The sequence below is a fragment of the Malurus melanocephalus genome, unplaced genomic scaffold (genome assembly GCF_030028575.1).
Source record: "Malurus melanocephalus ecotype Western Australia unplaced genomic scaffold, MMel_1.1 scaffold_23, whole genome shotgun sequence".
Taxonomy (NCBI): Eukaryota; Metazoa; Chordata; class Aves; order Passeriformes; family Maluridae; genus Malurus; species Malurus melanocephalus.
This window is the reverse complement of record NW_026623255.1, coordinates 1958031-1975590: the sequence shown is the minus strand read 5'-3', so window position 1 is coordinate 1975590 and position 17560 is coordinate 1958031. Positions and strand designations below refer to the sequence as shown.

At 41.4% G+C, this 17560-nt stretch overlaps 1 protein-coding gene across 2 annotated transcripts in view; it reads left to right on the top strand.

Annotated features, from left to right (window-relative positions):
* Nucleotides 1-3992: 3992 nt before the first annotated feature.
* CDK19 (cyclin dependent kinase 19) overlaps nt 3993-17560 on the top strand; it is a 121714-nt gene continuing 108146 nt past the window's right edge. Inside the window, exon 1 of one of the 2 annotated variants that reach the window (XM_057390182.1) lies at nt 3993-4375. In XM_057390182.1, coding sequence (XP_057246165.1) covers nt 4248-4375 — 128 coding nt within the window. In that variant the 5' untranslated portion in view covers nt 3993-4247. The remainder of the gene's footprint in view (nt 4376-17560) is intronic. The other variant, XM_057390183.1, reaches the window with a different exon arrangement.

The window sequence follows — 17560 nt, the reverse complement described above, 5'->3', positions numbered from 1 at the left end:
AGAATTCTGAGAGTCATCCTTCCACTTTTAAGTAAAGCAACATTGGCTTTAAATGTGACAGACAGAAGTTAACACTGACCGCATATGTTTATTAATATCCAACTCAAGATCTACTGGAAAAAATGCTATCTTGATCGCTAAAAGCACCAAAAATTTCCCATTAGACTAACAATTTGATTTAGAAGAATCAAAAATTTCCCTTTAGATTGACAAGTAAAAGCTTACAGAGAGACCGAGTTAAGAAAAAGTGCTGCTACTTCCAAATGTGACCTAAAAAATAAAAAAGCCCCACCACCTATCTTTTGGTCTCATTAACAAATGAAGAGAGAATTCTAAGAGATTGCCCATGGAATGAAGCAAACTAGAAAGAAGAAAGAGTGTATTTGAAATGCAACACAATCTACAAAAAAAAAAAGAAAAAATGTTGTGCATGCATTACTTTCTTGACATTGAAATGTTAAAGACCAAATTTTTCCTTTTACATTAGAAATTCATGTCTTATCTGTGTCGGAGAATTGTTTAGAGAAACAGCGAGAMTACTTAATTCCTCAGCTTTCAGTCTTGCTTGATACATCTTTCACCTCCAGTGAAACTATATCACAGTGACTTGAGATTTAGAAGAAATGGTGATTCTAATGAGTGACAATGTGGCATCATCAGTTAGGCTGGCAGGGTGAAAAAAGTCCTGCTTGCAATCTGCAARCCCATCATTTTCTGTTTTCTTTGCWAGGGCTACTCAAGCTTTCTTCATCAGCACAATTAACAAATGAGATGGCATTACATATTAAAAATGTTACAGTTGTCTCTCTTCTGACCAGAAATGAGTAATACAATTAAGTAAACCACTTTAAAAGAAAACATGAATACTATTAAATATGTTTTACTGGTACCATGACCATTCTGCTAACTTGGAAGAGCAGTGGAAAAGTCACATTATTGTTCGGTCTCTTTCTCTTGAATGATTTGCCTGTAAATGACTGTTTGCTGCTACTTCTTCTCTGGGACCCACCTGCAGAGGAGATGCCAGGAGATGCTGTTTTCCAGCAGGCCTGACAGCCTGTGCCCAAATAAAGAGTTTTTTCCACCTTTATGAACTTGAAATGGAATCCTGCCATGTACTTCAGTCTCAAGAAGAAACAAATGTGCCCATTTCCATCTTTTAACTGAATTAATAAAACTTCTGCACAAATGAGATGGTAGCTTCCTTCTTACCAGCCTCTGAGCTGGCCGATGCTTGAAGCTGCTTAGTTGGTTCTATACTTTCAGTGGCTTCTGTGTGGCCAACATACAGATTCAGAAACTCGAAATAGGGCTGTGTCAAGAGAGAAGGAATCAGGGCACAGATCACATTCTGTGTTTTTCACAACCAGCTTTGTACCAGTCCAGCTTTTACTGGCAGGGCTCATGAGGGGAATGAGAAGAGTGTGGCTTGATTAGTCCAGCAAAATAAAAGCTGTGTGGGGATGAGACTGCTGTCTATAAATACTTTTGGCAGGGGTACACACAGGAGAGCGGGAAAAGCTACATCAGGACAGTATTTGCACAGGAAGAAAAGATGGACATGGACTGGTCACAAGGAAATGTAGGTTTGACATTTTTAAAAGGCTTCCAGCTGTCAGAGAGGTTTCTCTCGGACAGCCTCCCAGTAGCAGCAGTGAGGGCCAAAAAATTCATTGGCAAAGCACAATTAATTTACAGAAGAAAGGATAAAATGATTGCTTGCAACACTAGGGAGCTGTGTAAAGTGTAGGGTGGAGGGGAAATTAKGCTGCCTTGGCTTACAAATGCCAAGTTACCATAATGGGGGTGCTGCTAGCCCTCTCTCACTAGTGCTGTGCACTTAAAATGTATAAAATAATAAATGACAGTCTTGTCACTGATATCTTGTCAAAGACATCTACATTGTAGAATTGAAAGGGTAAAAACAAACACCTTAGTGGTGAAAATGGGCAATAATGGTTATTTTTCTTGGTCAATTAGGGCAATGGGAACTACTTTAAGCAATGTAGTCCTTACTCCTATTGATGTTGAAACTGGCAGAATAAATCTGGGTAGAATAACCTACAGATAAGTTTTCTTTTTCAAGTCTCTTGTACCYCTTTCTTCTCAGTGTTGGCTTTGCTTACTAGGTGACCAAAGATGTGAAYGCTTTGCAAAATTTAAATGGTTAGCTCTAATTTTAGCAAATGTCTTTAATGTTGACACTGAAAGATCAATGATGTTCTTCCTCCTGTTCAGGAAAATTGCCAGCTTGTGATCAGGCCTTGCTCAGAWAGATCCACATCTGCAACTGCAAAGCAAAGCACTTGCAGTTCTCTGGAAAATATTACTTTGGCAAAGGAGTGATGAAGTTTTCTGAGAATTTCAGTTGCTAGCTACCTGGCCCAAGGGAAATTTTGAATCATCTGTTGCCTGCTGGAAGAAATAATCACCTCAAAATGGTTACACTCCTGCCTTTCCTTGAGAAACAAACTTCTGGCTATGATCTCATGACTTAGCTATGCACTAGTAATCATATATAGCACCATACCTTATCGTGCAGTTGACACCTCCCTGTGCTTTGTCAGCAGCGACAGCTTCTCATCAGCTCCTCCACCCCTCCCATCCAGCATGTGGAAAAACTTTCCATTGAGGTAACTAATGCTKGCAGGGCAGGTGATGAACTGAGACTGTTTCTCCATATGGACAGATTCCATTTTTACTCTCCCCTCCTCTAACTTAATTCTGCTTCATTCACTTGCTACTGGCAGTAATAATCTAAGGTTGAATACATAAGATGGGTATTGTCCCTTGCTTCTAGAGCTGGRTGAGACCTGCAGATTGTATGAGATAGCATCAAGGTTGACCTTACAGTCCCATAACTCCCTGAAAGGAAGCTGGAGGTGGGGGTCAGCCTCTTCTCCCARGCAACAAGTGACAGGATGAGAGGAGAATGTCTCAAGCTGCACCACGGGAGGCTTATGCTGGACATTAAGGAAGAATTGCTTTACAGAGAGGGTCATTAGACATTGGAATGTACTGCCTGGGGAGGTGGTGGAGTCACCAGTTCTGGAGGTATTTAGGGCAAGAGTGGACACGGCASYTAGTGCCATGGTCTAGTTGATATGGTGRTGTYTGGCTATAGGTTGGACTCGAYGATCTCAGASGCCTTTCCCAAAATAATTGACTGCGTGATTCTGTGCGACTTTGTATTTGGTCAGCTCTGCATGGCACTTCCATAATGCAAGGAAGCTCACAGACTGATGCTTTTCACAAAAAAAAAATCTGCGAGTGACAGACCGAGACATAATASTAAGAGGCCTAAATGCTTCTGTGATCTCAACGTACTTCGATGAAATCTGAACCCCAAAGCAGTACGGCATTTGTCTAAAGATCTCYGTGCTTGGGGCTGGAGGAGCACAGCCTTGCTACGGCATCGGATCATAACGCGGCATCAAAACCCCTGGGCGGTATCTGAGCGCAAACACAATACGTACTTCTGCGAACGATGGGTTTATTTAGTAGCATCTGCGCGTACCGCTCCGCCCACCGCTCCCGTTTCCAACATGGACCCGCAGCGCCACAGCCCTGGGGCCGGCTCGGCCCCGCCCTGCCCGCCGCGCGGCGGGGCGGCACTGACCAATCAGAGGGCAGCATCCCGCAGGGGGGCGGGGCCGGGCCGTGAATGGCAGCTGGCGAGATAAACAAGTCGCTGCACTGTCGGCGCCCCGCAGCATGGAGCGCGTGTCCGCAGTCCAGTCTCTGTTGCTCCCTCCCTCGCTCCCTGCCAGCCAGAGGCGCCGCGTCTGGCTGCGCTCGCCGCTCCCGCCTCTGCCCGCAATGTGAAGAGTCAGCAAGTTCCCAGCGGCCGCTGAAACACTCCGGTGTCTCCGGGGAGGGCAGTGCGCCGACGCCGCCCGGCCGGGGCGGCCCGGGGCATGCCGGGAGTTGTAGTTGTGCCGCTACGGCGTCCCGCCTGCGGCGGCGGGGCCGGCTCCCGCAGCCGCACTACGACTCCCGGCACCCCTCGCGCCGCGCCGCGAGGAGGCCAGTTGAAGCGGGTGGCGGCGGCGSAGCGCGCCCCCTCCCCCCCGCCGAAAAGCCCCAAACCAAAACAAAAACAAACCGCCCCCCCCCGACCCCCTCGCCCGCCGCCCCCGCCGAGCCTCGGACATGGCGGCGCCGGGAGGGGGCTCCGCCAGCTGCGAGTGCTGATCCGGCCGCCGCGTCCCCCTGCCCGCCCGTCCCTCCCCGCCCATGGGCGAGACATGGACTACGAGTTCAAGTCGAAGCTGGCGGCCGAGCGCGAGCGGGTGGAGGACCTGTTCGAGTACGAGGGATGCAAGGTGGGCAGAGGCACCTACGGGCACGTCTACAAGGCCCGCCGCAAGGACGGGTAAGGGCCGCGCCGAGAACCCCCTTCCGACCCCCCCGCACCAGCGCCCTCCCCTCCTTCCTCCCCCTCCCGCCCTCCCTCCTCGGAAAGTTTCTGGCAGCGCGGGGGCCGGAGAGCAGAGCCCGCTCCGGTATCCCCCGCCCAGCGCCGGGAGCGGGCCCCGGCCCCGCCGATCGGTGCCCGGCTTCTCGGAGTCAMGGAATCAATTAGGTTGGAAAAGACCTCTGAGATCATCGAGTCCAACCTATGACCGAACATCACCATATTCAACTAGACCATGGCACTAAATGCCACATCCAACCTTTCCTTAAGAACCTCCAGGGGCCGTGACTCCAGCATGTCCCTGGGCAATCYGTTCCAATGTCTAATCACCCTTTATGTAAGCAGTTCTACCTAATGTCCAGCCTTAAGCTCGTCCCTCTCTGTCCCKCTTCCCCCTGCCATCCCTGGTGGTGCGGTGTCATCAGGCTGTGCCCTGCGGTCGCCTTTGCTATTCACGCCGTGTTGCAGCTCGTCACTTTCGTCTTTTGTGTGACCGCGTTCGCACTTCTRCTTTGTGTTCCGATTACTTGCAGATTGACATTGGGAAGCGAGGAGTAGTACCTGGCTCCCGATCGCCCCTCCCCGGCTGCTCCTTCCCGAGCGGCCCGGGAAGCTCCCGGGGCGTGTGTTGGTCCCTGGTGTGTCCCCAGCCCCAGGTACCCTGCTGATCTCAGTGCCGGGCAGGCTTGGCTTGATGGCTTGTCCCCCTGTGTGGGACGCTCCTTGCAGGCAGAGCTGGTGGCTTCTGTCCAGTACCTACGCACAGGTGTGTCTCCATCACTTTCTTGTGAGAGAGCAGGATACATGTCCCTGTCCCCTAACACTGGCTGGTGGCTTGATCCAGAGAGGTCCTTCAGCCATTAAGCCCATGTTTGCTGGCTAAGCAAGATATATCTTCTCTTCCCTGGGGAAGAGATGGCTGGCACCAAGGGATAGGTATCCCATGGATGCCATTTTCAGGGTACTGTGGTTGAGASAGTGATGGAGAACGAGGGCTCCAATTTGGGATTGCTTGGCTGGCCTGCAGTTGTTGAAGGGGGAGCAGTCCTGAGGGCTGAGCAAGGCTCTTGTGCAGGTGTGGGTTCCAAATAGAATCTTCTGCTTTCAGAAGGGCCATTGAGCACTTTTGCACTGTGGTGTGTGCCTGGTGCACAAACAWGGGCTGTGTTTGCAGAGTGTTCTAAGCATACTGTCAGATTGGCTAAAATATACCTGTGAATCGAACRTGATTCCTTTCTCTCAGAATGCTCAAGGGAATAACTTTCCATTATAACCATCTGAAACTTTGAAAAAGAAGAGACTGATTGTGGAAAAATGACAACTTTTAAATAAAATTTTGAAAGTGGTTTAAGGGAATGTTGCTGCTTTAGATTAGTAGAGAAGTCCAGGGCTTCTTCAATGGGAGTAAATGGCATTCATGTRTGTCTTGAAAATTTAAACTCAGAATTAAGAGGTTGTAGTATGAAAGTGATTAATAACTGAAAGGTAGATGCTAATTCCAGTGGAGGATTAAATACCAGGAAATGAGCTCTGATTCTGACTAGCTTGCTCTGCAGCCTTAGGAATAATAGAGCGTAGCTAACTTGAAATACTGAAGCTTTTCCAGGTATTGCAGCTGCCACTGAGATGTTCCAGTATTTTTTAGTTAAGTAGTCATGGTTTCTTCTTTTTTCTAAATATATGTATACACACACACACACACATATTACATATATATATATATACACACACACACATACATAGGATACATGAAAGGAATGGAAGGAAGTGGTAATAAAAACACCCAAAATGCTAGTTAAATGTTTTTTGCTGTTCTTTGATATAGTAAGCCTAAAATTGCTGCTTGTAAGAACAGCATAAAAAAGGCAGTCCTTTGGGGTTACCGTTTTATGAAAAAAAATAAATTTGATGCCTGTTTTTAACTTACCTGTTTTATTTCCATCATCTGCAATGGAAAGCCATCACAGGAATTATGTTGCTACCACAAAGCATTGAAAGGACATATCTTCAAAATCCCTGCAATAATACCAGCATGACAAGTGCAAATGGGTAGTAAAGTAAAAGTAAATACGATAAAAAGATAGCTAATGTGTCAGAGCTRGGAATAATCAAAGGGAGACCTTGAGCTATAAGAAAACTAACCGGGAAAAGGAAGTGCAAAGTTTCAGTGCTGTCAGATAGATTGACATGCCATATAACATGGCACAAATTCAACTGTACTATATACTCAGAGGTTTTACTTCACGAAGCTTAGAAAGTGGCTTATTCTTTCTCTTTTTTTCTTGGTCCTAATTTTTTTGACATTGGTGAGTTTACTCAGTTGCTTTTGTGTAACTTGGGTGAAAGTAAGTGTGAACAATGTAGGGAAAATTAGAAACCAACTAAGATCATTAATATAAGGTGATTTCTTTATGTAAACACCTAGCTAAAGTATATCTGCAGGTTGGAGGATATTTAGCATTAGGTCTTAACYTTCAGAGGATTTTAATGAAAGAAATCTCGCAGGGTGCATATTTATTGTGTGCTGATCACTGAGGGCTTTGGAGCCTCATGTAACGGAATTCTTCTTTAACTGATTGCGGAGACCGTTTCAGTATTCTAATTTGCAAGACATTCCTATATCAAAGAAAAATTCTGGTTTCTTGCTTCATATAGCCAATTTACAGYCTCAGGAGGCTGAGGGCTATAAGAACCTTGTAACTCTGCAGAAATTCCACTGAGAGCTTGTCACTTCATGTTTCAAAAAGTTGGCATATGAATTTTATGAAATAGTAAAATGTGTTTATATGGAGCTTGGCAAGCTGTTCGATAAAGTGCTTGTAAAAAAAGTGGTTGTGTTGCTTAGATCTCCATGAATGGCTTGTGCATAAAAGCAGTTTTTTGACAAAGTAACAGCTTAGTTTGGCTTTTTCAGCCTCGAGTGGAATATCATTTGGGCATGTTTCTAGTGAGTTGACTGGTTTCTATGCAAGTTAAAAGACTTCTTCTTTTTTAAATAGACAGTCAGATTTGAACAATATTGGTGTGACATTTGAATAYACTGCATGATTATGTTTTTAAAGATGTTGAGCACCTGCAGCTTCTATTTAATTCARTRGTGTTGGTATGGTCTGATGAGGTCTGGAGGTACTGCCTGTATTATACATGTAGCAAAATTTGGCACCTGGTTTTACGTAACTTTCATTAATATGTGTGTAGTCCAGAGGGGATAGAAAATAGGTATTTATGTGAGCTTTCTAATGCTTTGTTTCGTATACACTAAAACTGGACCAGTGGCTTTGGTGGGGGAGATCATGATATAAGCCTCATGATTGCAATTCAGTCATTAGTATTAAGTTTTTAGCTCTTTATGTAGCTGGAAAATCTGTTTCAATTTTTTTGTTTGTGTACTGCTTCAAAGCAACATGTTGACTTTTGCAAAGTATTTTTTGGGACACATTCACGTCTGTCTAGCAAAGCAAAAATTGCAGCTTTTCCAGTCATGGTTAGGAATAGGTAGTTTTGTTTCATGCCTTACCTTCCCTCATTATGTTCCTTGCCATTTCTTTGATCACATTTTAAGCTTCAATGTTGTGCTTAGTTGTTTCACTTCTTGTATCTCCTGCTCATATGAGAGRCAAGTTGTAGGGTGAGTGAGGTTTGGAAATTCTGTTTGTTGTATATGCCTGAGTTATTTTCCTTTACTCTTTCAAAACTATCAGTCTTTGAGTCCAGGCCACTACAGAATATTTGTGTTCCTTCACCAGGATGTCAGTCCACCTGCAGGTGGATGTTTGCATGAGTCAGCAAGTTGAAAAGATACCACTGCTGGTTAGTCGGGAGCGCAAGGAATAGTGGGATACTTGAGTCAAGCAGAAAATAGGCCACTCTGTTCTTCATTCTGTAGCAGCAACAGCAGATGCAACACTTGCAAAAGCTAAAATCTTCATTGAATAAAACCTTTCTAGTTATTGCTGCTTCTAGTTACTCTCCTTCTGTAAACAAACAATTGAACTGGCTGCTTTTTCTCAATCTACGGCTATTTTATTTTTTATTTTTCTTTTACTCACTACCTGCAGTTGGTCAGCAGAGGTTATTATAAATATTACTTATATAGCTACTTGGAAAGAAAAAAAAAGGTTTGTAATTTTATTTAAATCCTTATATTTCAGAACACCTTTCAAAAAGCAAATATGTGCTTTTTAATCTTGTTACTGAAGGAATTATAGAAATACGGAGTTATCAGCTTTCAAACTGATGGCAGTAGAAAGGCCAGGATTTGTTCCCTGAGCAGCTCCCAGGCTCACTGCCAGCTCAGTAGCTGGTGCTGCCCTGGCAGACCCTYCTGCCATGTTATCCTTTGGCAAGGATAAAAGATTTGGCACTGCCCTGTACTGTACAATGTTTCAGCTGAAGCAAGTGTGTAGATTTATATGCTGCAGTACTAATACACTTTTTTTTGAAACAAAATCATTAATTGTAACTTGTCAGATACTTTGTTACTGTACCTGTAACTTTTAAACAAGAGAGTTGGTATAAAACAGATTTTACCTTAGTTGCCAAACATGGAATTCCCTATTGAAAATTGGGCAACAATGATGCAAGTCCAAAAATATCACTGTGGAATACAGGCATAGGAAAGGGAAGACAAATGAAATATTCTTTCCCTGTTCTCTCCCCTATTTTTCAGTACTGTAAGCTTGAAATTCAAGAAGAGAGTCTGTTTTCCTTCTTGGACTGATTATTGGTGTGAAGAATCATTAATGTAAAGTTCTTAAATTGCAGCATCCAAGTCCACGTAAGAGTTGAGTGACCCGTTCCTGGCAGCGTTCAAGGCCAGATTGGATGGTGCTCTGAGAAACCTGGTTTAATGAAAGGTTTCCCTGCACATGGCAGAGATGATGATATTTCAATTTCTTTCAGTCCTAACCATTCTGTGGTTCTGTGAAAGATAGGRCATTGGAAGAGAAAGAAGGATGAAGTACGTAGCCAAGGCAAGYATGTAATCTGACACAGGTATGCTGCTTGTGGTTCTGGCCATGCAAACTTCTATTTATTTTAGTTTTTTTGTTTAATGGATCTTGTTTGTTTGAAGCAGAAGTGTGAAAATAATAATTAAGAGAGGGAAAAAATAGCCTGCTATGAAGCAGGTTCTATTAGAAAAACAGAATTTCTCCTGGRGCAGCTTGGTGTATTGGGGTTTCTGCAAATATCGTTACATTGTTCAGAGGTTGCATCTGCTAATGGTGGTAGCTCAGGTCACTGTGGCAGTAGAAAACTCTTAAATGTAGAGATGGTAATCTGCTTGATCTCTTAAATCACTGTTTGTATACCGATTAATTTGTGTACTGTTCTCCCCATCTTCTTATTTCGTAGAACTTAAGTTACTTAAGTTATATAGCAAGAGTGTGTCAGGGGAGGAAGCTTGCACTCAAGTTGGCTAAGTGCTGTGAATGAACAACGTTGGTGGTAAAATCACAGGGGAATGAGTGCATTTGTRCTGCAGTTGCATTTACTCATAAAAGAAAGGCAACTCAGTGATGTGGCAAGGAGGATTATACCCTCTTGAATGTGAAACTGGAATATTATGTACCAGTGCAAGTTGATACTTGTAAGATATTTGAGAGTCTATAATAATTTATATATTTACATTTTCTTACTTCCTCTATTTGACATTATTTTGAATGTAAGTAATTTGAGTGTTGGACTGTAGTTGCTGTTTACTGATATAAACCTGTGACAGGCTAAATCACAGAATTATTGACTGAAGTCAGGACACAATGTAGTTGATCCTGAACAATTAATTCTCTCTGCAAGAAAATCTCTTTTCAGTTATAGTATCTGAAAAGCTGTGGTTTACTTTCCACTTCTATAATTTTTTTCCTGATGAAGCTTCTTATCTTGAAGAAGGTAGAATGGCTGAAGGTGTTCATGCCTTGCTAAAATCTCTCAAAAGCTAAGGAAACCTAAGTACTAGATTTACTTGCAAATCCTGAAAATATTAACCACTGAATGCTCTCAATATGTGTGAAGAGCAGCAGAGCTAAACCAAACCTGTCTAACTAGTTGCCTGCAATGCATTCTAATAGAAAAGTCCCCAGTCTAGGAAGAGATAATTAGTACTTCATATCTGTGCCTTAATGAGAGCTGCTGTTGCAACTATACCATGCCTTTGCTTCCTGCCCAAGGGGATAGTGCAAGTGGTGATGAGTAATTTTTAGTGCTTCCCACAGACTCTTGCATATGGTCTCTCCCATGGCTATTTTGTTGTTTCCTCTGTTACTCTCCCTGAAACTAAGAAATGAGATGTAAAGCCCATCATCACCTTTCAGAAAGCAAATAGCATTTGGCTGATGTTCTGTCTGCTACTGTGGCAAGCACAAAGGTGGTGTGGTAGCAGTAGGATCTTGAGAAGGAAAGGGGGTCAGTAAGATGTAGAAGAGGTTGTGTTTGAGAGAAAGAGATGACAGTTTTTGCCAAGCTTGCAGAGGAAGAGTTCTACGTAAATTAGCCCATAAGATGTGAAGGAAAAACTCTCAAAAGTTTAGTTTTGGTTTTATTTYTAAAGAAATGAAGGGGGCAAGAAGCTTCCTATTACTGAGTGAGGAGGTTGAGTTTTCCAGTAGTGCTGCAGGAAAAGGAAGTAAGAGCTTGAAGGGGAAGAAGAGATTCTTTTCTGGCYCCCACCTGGTAAGAGGSTGCAAAGCAAGACAGACCACAAGAYAGACCAGGGACTAGGCTGGAAACGAGATACTTCTCATGTGAACTGCTTGACATAGCAATTTAATATGTTGTTGTATTTTTGGGTCATCCAATCGAACATGTTATATTGTAGGTAGAAGTGTAGAGGATTTTTTCATCAATTTACTTTTAACATGAGTATTTTCATGTCATGTATGATTTAAGAAGAAACCAAAAAATCAGCAAAAAACCCCAAGTCCGAGAAATTGCTGTGATTCATAATGCAGCAGATGTGTTTGCACAAGTAACCAAAATGTATGTGTAATATCCTAACTAAATTGCACTASAGATTTGTATGTTTTGAAAATAGCTACTGAAATGCTGTTTGCCTCTCCTGTGGCCCTATTCAAGCTCAAGATTTGCATAGACTTGGGTYAGAAGGCACCATTCTCCTCAGTTTTTTACTGCTGAGTTCTGTATTGTGAAGTGACGCTGCCTGTGTGTGCCTGCTACTGCTTTATGTTCAGTCCAGGAGAAGGAGCAGCCTATGCCTGTGATAGGGAAAGGACTGTTAGCAGCCGTGATTGGCAGCTCTTACATTCTGCTTCCAAAGATGTGTCGTTCCTTGAGTGTCTTTGCTGGCGTTTGAGAACTGGCACACACTGCAATTTCTATTTTTTTTTTTTTTTTTTTTTTTTTTTTTACTGAAACGAAGTGTTAGAACTTAAAAAAGATTTATTTGTTTCAATAACAGTGCATTTGCTTGAAGGAATGCTGAAACTGGTCCAGGACAACTGCTTTTAGAATAAATTGGCTGACTCAGTATGTGACTTTAGGAAATGAACAGTTTCTACTTGTGTAACAAATACAAGAAGTTTATTGCTGTGAAACTTGAGTTTAATGTTTTCTAAATAATACAGGTTTATAAAAGACCTCCCAGCTATGGGAGCTTGGTTTACATGGTCTGCTTGACTATAAATTAGATGACTGGTGGATAACAATGCTAGTTGTGATGGTATTAGAARTTATTATACCTCTTGTCAAGTTCACAGATTTAAGAAGAAAAAAGTGCAGAAATATTTTGAATCAGTTTATTGTTGTTAACAAAATCCAGGATAAGTCTTTAACTCAACTGATACTTAATTTCTATATCTGATTTTTTAATAAATGTTTTCTTAGACTATTCTGTGGGAGCACAATCCTTTCATTTTGTGGTGGAATTTTGTTTGAGAGAGTTTATGAAATATAAGTGTACCTAGCAAGACTGAGAGGGAGGAGGTGTTGGAGAGAGAGTGTCAGCTGACCTTACAAAATGCGGTCTGTAAGTGTTGGTTGGGTTTTTTGGTTGATGTTTTATGATGGGGATTTTAAATTAGTTATTATTTATTTATTTCATTTTTCTTTATTAGAAAGCAGAACTGACTTTTCTGGCTGTGAGAAGGATTGAAGGAGCTGATATTACTGAGAGAGTGGATCTCTGAAGGGCATTATACATGTTAGCTTCTGTCTTTCCTACGATTAGCAATCTTTAAAACAGTATTTTCAAATGAGGCCACTGTATAACTGCTTGTTTCTCCCTCAGCTGTCATCTGTTTTCTAGAAAATTCATGCTCCTGAAATATTCTACAGTTTTTCATTTTGTAGATGAAACCACACTGACGATAGACTTTCCAATAGGAAGAGCAATAGCCATGGCTTTCTGCGTGTKCTGGGAGTGTCAGGTTGCTCAGTTAAGTATCAGGGTTCTGGGCTGAATAAAAGCAGATGTGAACTGGGGGCAGTCTGTTTCAGTGTGGSTTTAAATATGTGGTCCCATAAAGTGGGCCTTGCGTGCGGTATGGGGTTTTTTTTGTTCACTCTGTGCTGACTTAAGTAGAAAATGCTATTGATTTCTTTTTTCATTCAAGTGRAAAAAGTTATAGGCAATTGACTTGGAGGCAGAAGCTAAATCTGCTGGAATGAAAATTACATCTGGAGGTATGCTTCACTATTTTGAAGCAATGTACCTGCTTTCCTCATGCATTAGTTGAGGGAAGAATCAATCCCTTTATATGGCCAGAAGGTTTTCTGCCTCTTTTGTCCCTCCTTTCTTTTGCTGTCTTTATTAGAGAACTTGGAAGCATTCACAGGTAATGCTGGGATTCTGCTCCGGCTGCGAGTGTCTTGACTTTCCCACCTCATGGTAATATTGTGGGGCCTGAGAGCCTGAAGAGATAAAAAGGCCACTCATGCATGACATTTCTATCAGCATGTTTGGCTCTGAAGTTGGTTGTTATGAGAGAGATACTTGTTCTAAGTCGTGAATTCTGCAGATTCAGAGGCGTTTACAGAAAATTCTCATCTGTGTTAATACTCCATGAATTATCACGGATTCATGCTAAGATTTAACGCCTTGCACGTTCAAAAATGCCTTGTTTGTTACTCGGGTTAATTATCATCAGTGCAGCTGACGATGGGTGTCAGCTCATGTATTTGAATGTGTCTATTCCTGAAACAGTGTTTCTGTATCATTTGGTGCCTTGTTCTCAAGGGCATTGTAGACTTCAAAGTTAGCTTCGTTCATATCTTTTGATTAAAACCAGTCATTGTACTGGATAACCAGTTGTTCCTTTGCCCAGTTCTGTCATGCTTCAAATGAGAAACAAAGGTAGACAAATGGCCAAATTTAATTTGACCTTCAGAACAAACAAAAGACCAGTTACAAGTTGAATGCCATTTATTCTACTTTTAGCATGACTTCAGTGGTGGAGAAAAAACAGCATAAAACTTCATTAAGTGATGTTCTTAAGCCTTAGATTGTGACAGAAGCCTGTTCTGACTATGGGACATGCAGTTTCAAAATTCAAAGGAAGCAGAATGCACCTCCCTTTCCCCAGGAGCAGATACTGTGATAGCTGACTAAAGACTTCGTTGCTGAGAAGTAATGAAGTTGTCTCAGTGGCTGGAATTAAGATCTCTATCTTCAAAAAATCCTAATGCCCTGACACTGAAGTGAGAAAAAAAAAGTGGAGATGCTCCATTTAAAAGAAAGAATCAAAAATTATGATTTTTTTTTTACTTAAATTAGACATTATGGTATCTTAGTGGCGTTTCATTCCAGTCCTTATATCTTCTTGTGAGGGTGTTGTTTCAACTTTGCAACTTTCCAACTGTAACAAATGATAACTGTCTCACTCTGCCCATAGGGAATTTGGGTCTTGCTTCTTATTCGTGGTCTGGGTGCAGCTTTTATACCTAAAGGCTAATTTACTACSTAAGAATTACATCCACATTGTGTTAGTAAACTCTCATGTAGGTCTGGATTTGAGAATTGAAAATGTCACGGTAGATTGTTTGACTTAGGAAGTCTGAAGGAAAAGAACAGAAAATTTATCATAGGTCTCTGATAGATCTTGGCTTTCACGTGCTTTAGGGGAAGCATTTGATTATGTAATGAGTCATAAAAGAAAAACTGAGTAACTGCAGCTTTTAGGCTATTGGCCTTCTGATAGGTTTTGCATTGAGTCAATAATTCTGTTTATTCCGCTGTAGGTGAACCTCATATAGGGATTTAGAAAAAAATTGACACCTGGTATTTCAAATATGTTCTTGCCAAAAAAGACCCCARAGAAGTAAAGGCTTCTTACTATTTGGTGATTTAATAGTAATTTTCCATCTATCAAAGTTGCAGTATTTAGCCAGATTTAGCCATTCAGAGAAAGAGATGTGATGCACATGAAGCTGGACTGTGTAGTTACAGTATGGTTTTACAACCTGTATTTATAAAATTCCAAAACCAGACACCTAATTTCTTCACATTTATAGTTAGTCACAAGCAGTCTTCTTGTGTGGTTTCATGAAACAAATAGCAGATTATTTTTTGGCATGGTCTTAGGGCCTGTGTCAGTGGYCTTGGTACATAAAATACTGACAAATGAAAGTTTGGTTCCTCTTTATTTCAGAGGTATTTCCCTCCTTGTCRCTGCTGTTCCATGTTTTAAGATAGCAAATCCTCATCCATGGTATCCTTTCAGGAAGGGAGGTATTTCCTAAATCTRTTCATTATCTGTAATCAGGCCTGTCAGTAAGAAATAAAATCGGGTGCAGCTCTATCCTCTTCTTAAATATAGCAAATACTGGAAGAAGCTACCTGGAGCAGCAGAATAATTTTACAGCTTTCAGGGTTTAATGTGAACATTTTATTTTTTACCCTTACAAACAGGCTGTCAAGTCTACTCACCCCAATCTGCTATGAACGTTCTTGTATGAAATTCACAGTTCTCAGTCACTCCAGATACTTTGCAATCAGTCTAATTTTAGCAATGGCAACAACACTATAGCTCGTTGAGGTCTCTGAATTTTCATCAATAAATTCGAAGTGAGGGAGTGACTGAAGTTGTGCTCTCTTTCCTTGCAAATACGAAGTTTTATTATTATAGTACACAGGCTAAATTTTGATAGAGTCAGGTTAGTAAGTTTTACAGTGGTGTGGTTATTATAGGGATCTTAAAGACGTGAAATAATCTGAAATTGTTGTTAACAGTTGGAAGGTATCTGTGCTACAAAGATTTGCTTTTATATTTCTGAATTAAAAGCTGCTGGAATAAAGAGAAGAGGGTATAGTTAGGTTATGTGTAATGGTGCTGGAATAGTTCCAGTCTCTTCACATGGGTATTAAGAGACCTCTATTCCCCACTTCCAGTRTAGTGAAATCATAGCTGAGAAAAGGCATCCTTTTTTGATAACAGAAAACATTATCAGTGCTCAGATTCATTTCTTATCCTTTTAATCAGCTAYCTTTGCATGCATAAAATACTCATCTATGTTAGGTGAAGATTGTGGGGGATTTACAGGCATTTTAGCATCTTTTTTGAGTCTCTGAAAGCAATATCAAGGGTATTGTGTTTAATGACAAGTAGCTTAGCATTACTTTTAAGAACTTGCCTTGTTCTTTAACATGCACATTTCCTTCTGAGTTCATAAACTGGTTTACAGAGGAGTAAACAAGGAGAAGGGCTGCCATATCAGCAGTGTGATTTAGAGACATTYCTGGGGATGTTCTACAGATTATAAAGCAAAATCTGTTTCAATTTCCCATAGGGTACTATGATACAGAGRGTGTCTATTAATAGTCTGGTGCCGTTGGTACTTTTAATATGAACTCTTTTAGTCTGACTGGAGTGCAGCAGATTTTCCAGCAGGCTAAGCTGTGTGTAACTGTTCTGCTGCCTGTTTCTCAGTAGTGTGTGTCTGAAAGTCAAGTATGTTTTTTAATAAGCTAATTGTAGTAATCAGTTGCTCTGTATTTGAATGTCTCTGCCAATTTATAGCAGACTTAAGTTTATAATGCTAATTTCAACAAAAACAATTTTCTATTTTCTTGAAAGTATTTTTTTTACCAACCAGCCAACCAAGGAAAAAAAAAATTATTAAAAAAATTCACAGGTTCCATTATAGTTCCTGAGTTAGCCTTCATTTGATRTGCATTTGTGCCACCTGACATTGCCAAGTCTATAAAATTAATGGAAAACAGAGTAAGAAATTATACAGCATTCATGAATTTCGTTTTGTGTCATTTTGAGAAGAGTAACATCTAAAATGACACATCAGCTTCTGCCTTTTGAACATATTAACAGGTTGTTCCCCAAGGTCTTCATGGGCAGACTTTAAGTCTTGGAGGTAGCAGAAGACAGGGAATACTATTTATACATTTCAGCAAACAAAGGAATTAGTGTTCATTGGCTACAAGTTACATAATTCATGTATTAATTAGTGTTCTATCTTCTATTGGTTAATGATTCTCTCAGTTCTTACGCTAATTAGTCCCACGGTGTTTCTCTTCTTTTGGACCGATGGTTTTCTTGAGTTGGTGGTGTATATGTCAGTGGTCGTGTTCTGCCCCAGTCAGAGCTGATTCAGCACAGTTGCTGGCTTTGGCCTATTAGTTTCTTTCTTTTCTTGGGGCTCTGTGGCCTATAAATTCTTCATTCTTTGTGTCTGCAGTCAGWATCTCCTTATTCCCAGCTTTACCAACCTCTGGGTGTGAGATCACTGGAACCTGTCATGCCTTAAAGCTTAACAAGGCAATTCTACCAACCAGTAATTTGTCTTTCTAACACCCGGACCTTACCTAGAGTTTGTTGGCTCCTCTCTGTTTCACASGTTAAATCTCCCTTCTTGTTGATAAGGCTTGAAAATATACAGATGAAACATTAACRAACAACCTTTCTTAAGAGAATTTTACATATTCCACATTTTGCAATGCTGCCACTAAGAGGAAAGCCCAGGTCCAGGTGATCTGTGTGTTTGCTCTTTCTGTATGAGGAGTTCTTTCCTGTGACCAATGCGTGCGATCTTCTGTTTGCAACACCAAGAAAGTTCCCGCCAAACCTGTGAGGGATGGGTCAGCACAGAGTCCAGCTATGCATTCCACAGGCACTACTGAAACTCTTCACAGCAGCAGGATGAGGTCAATGCTGGCTGGTTTCATCCATTCTTTCATGG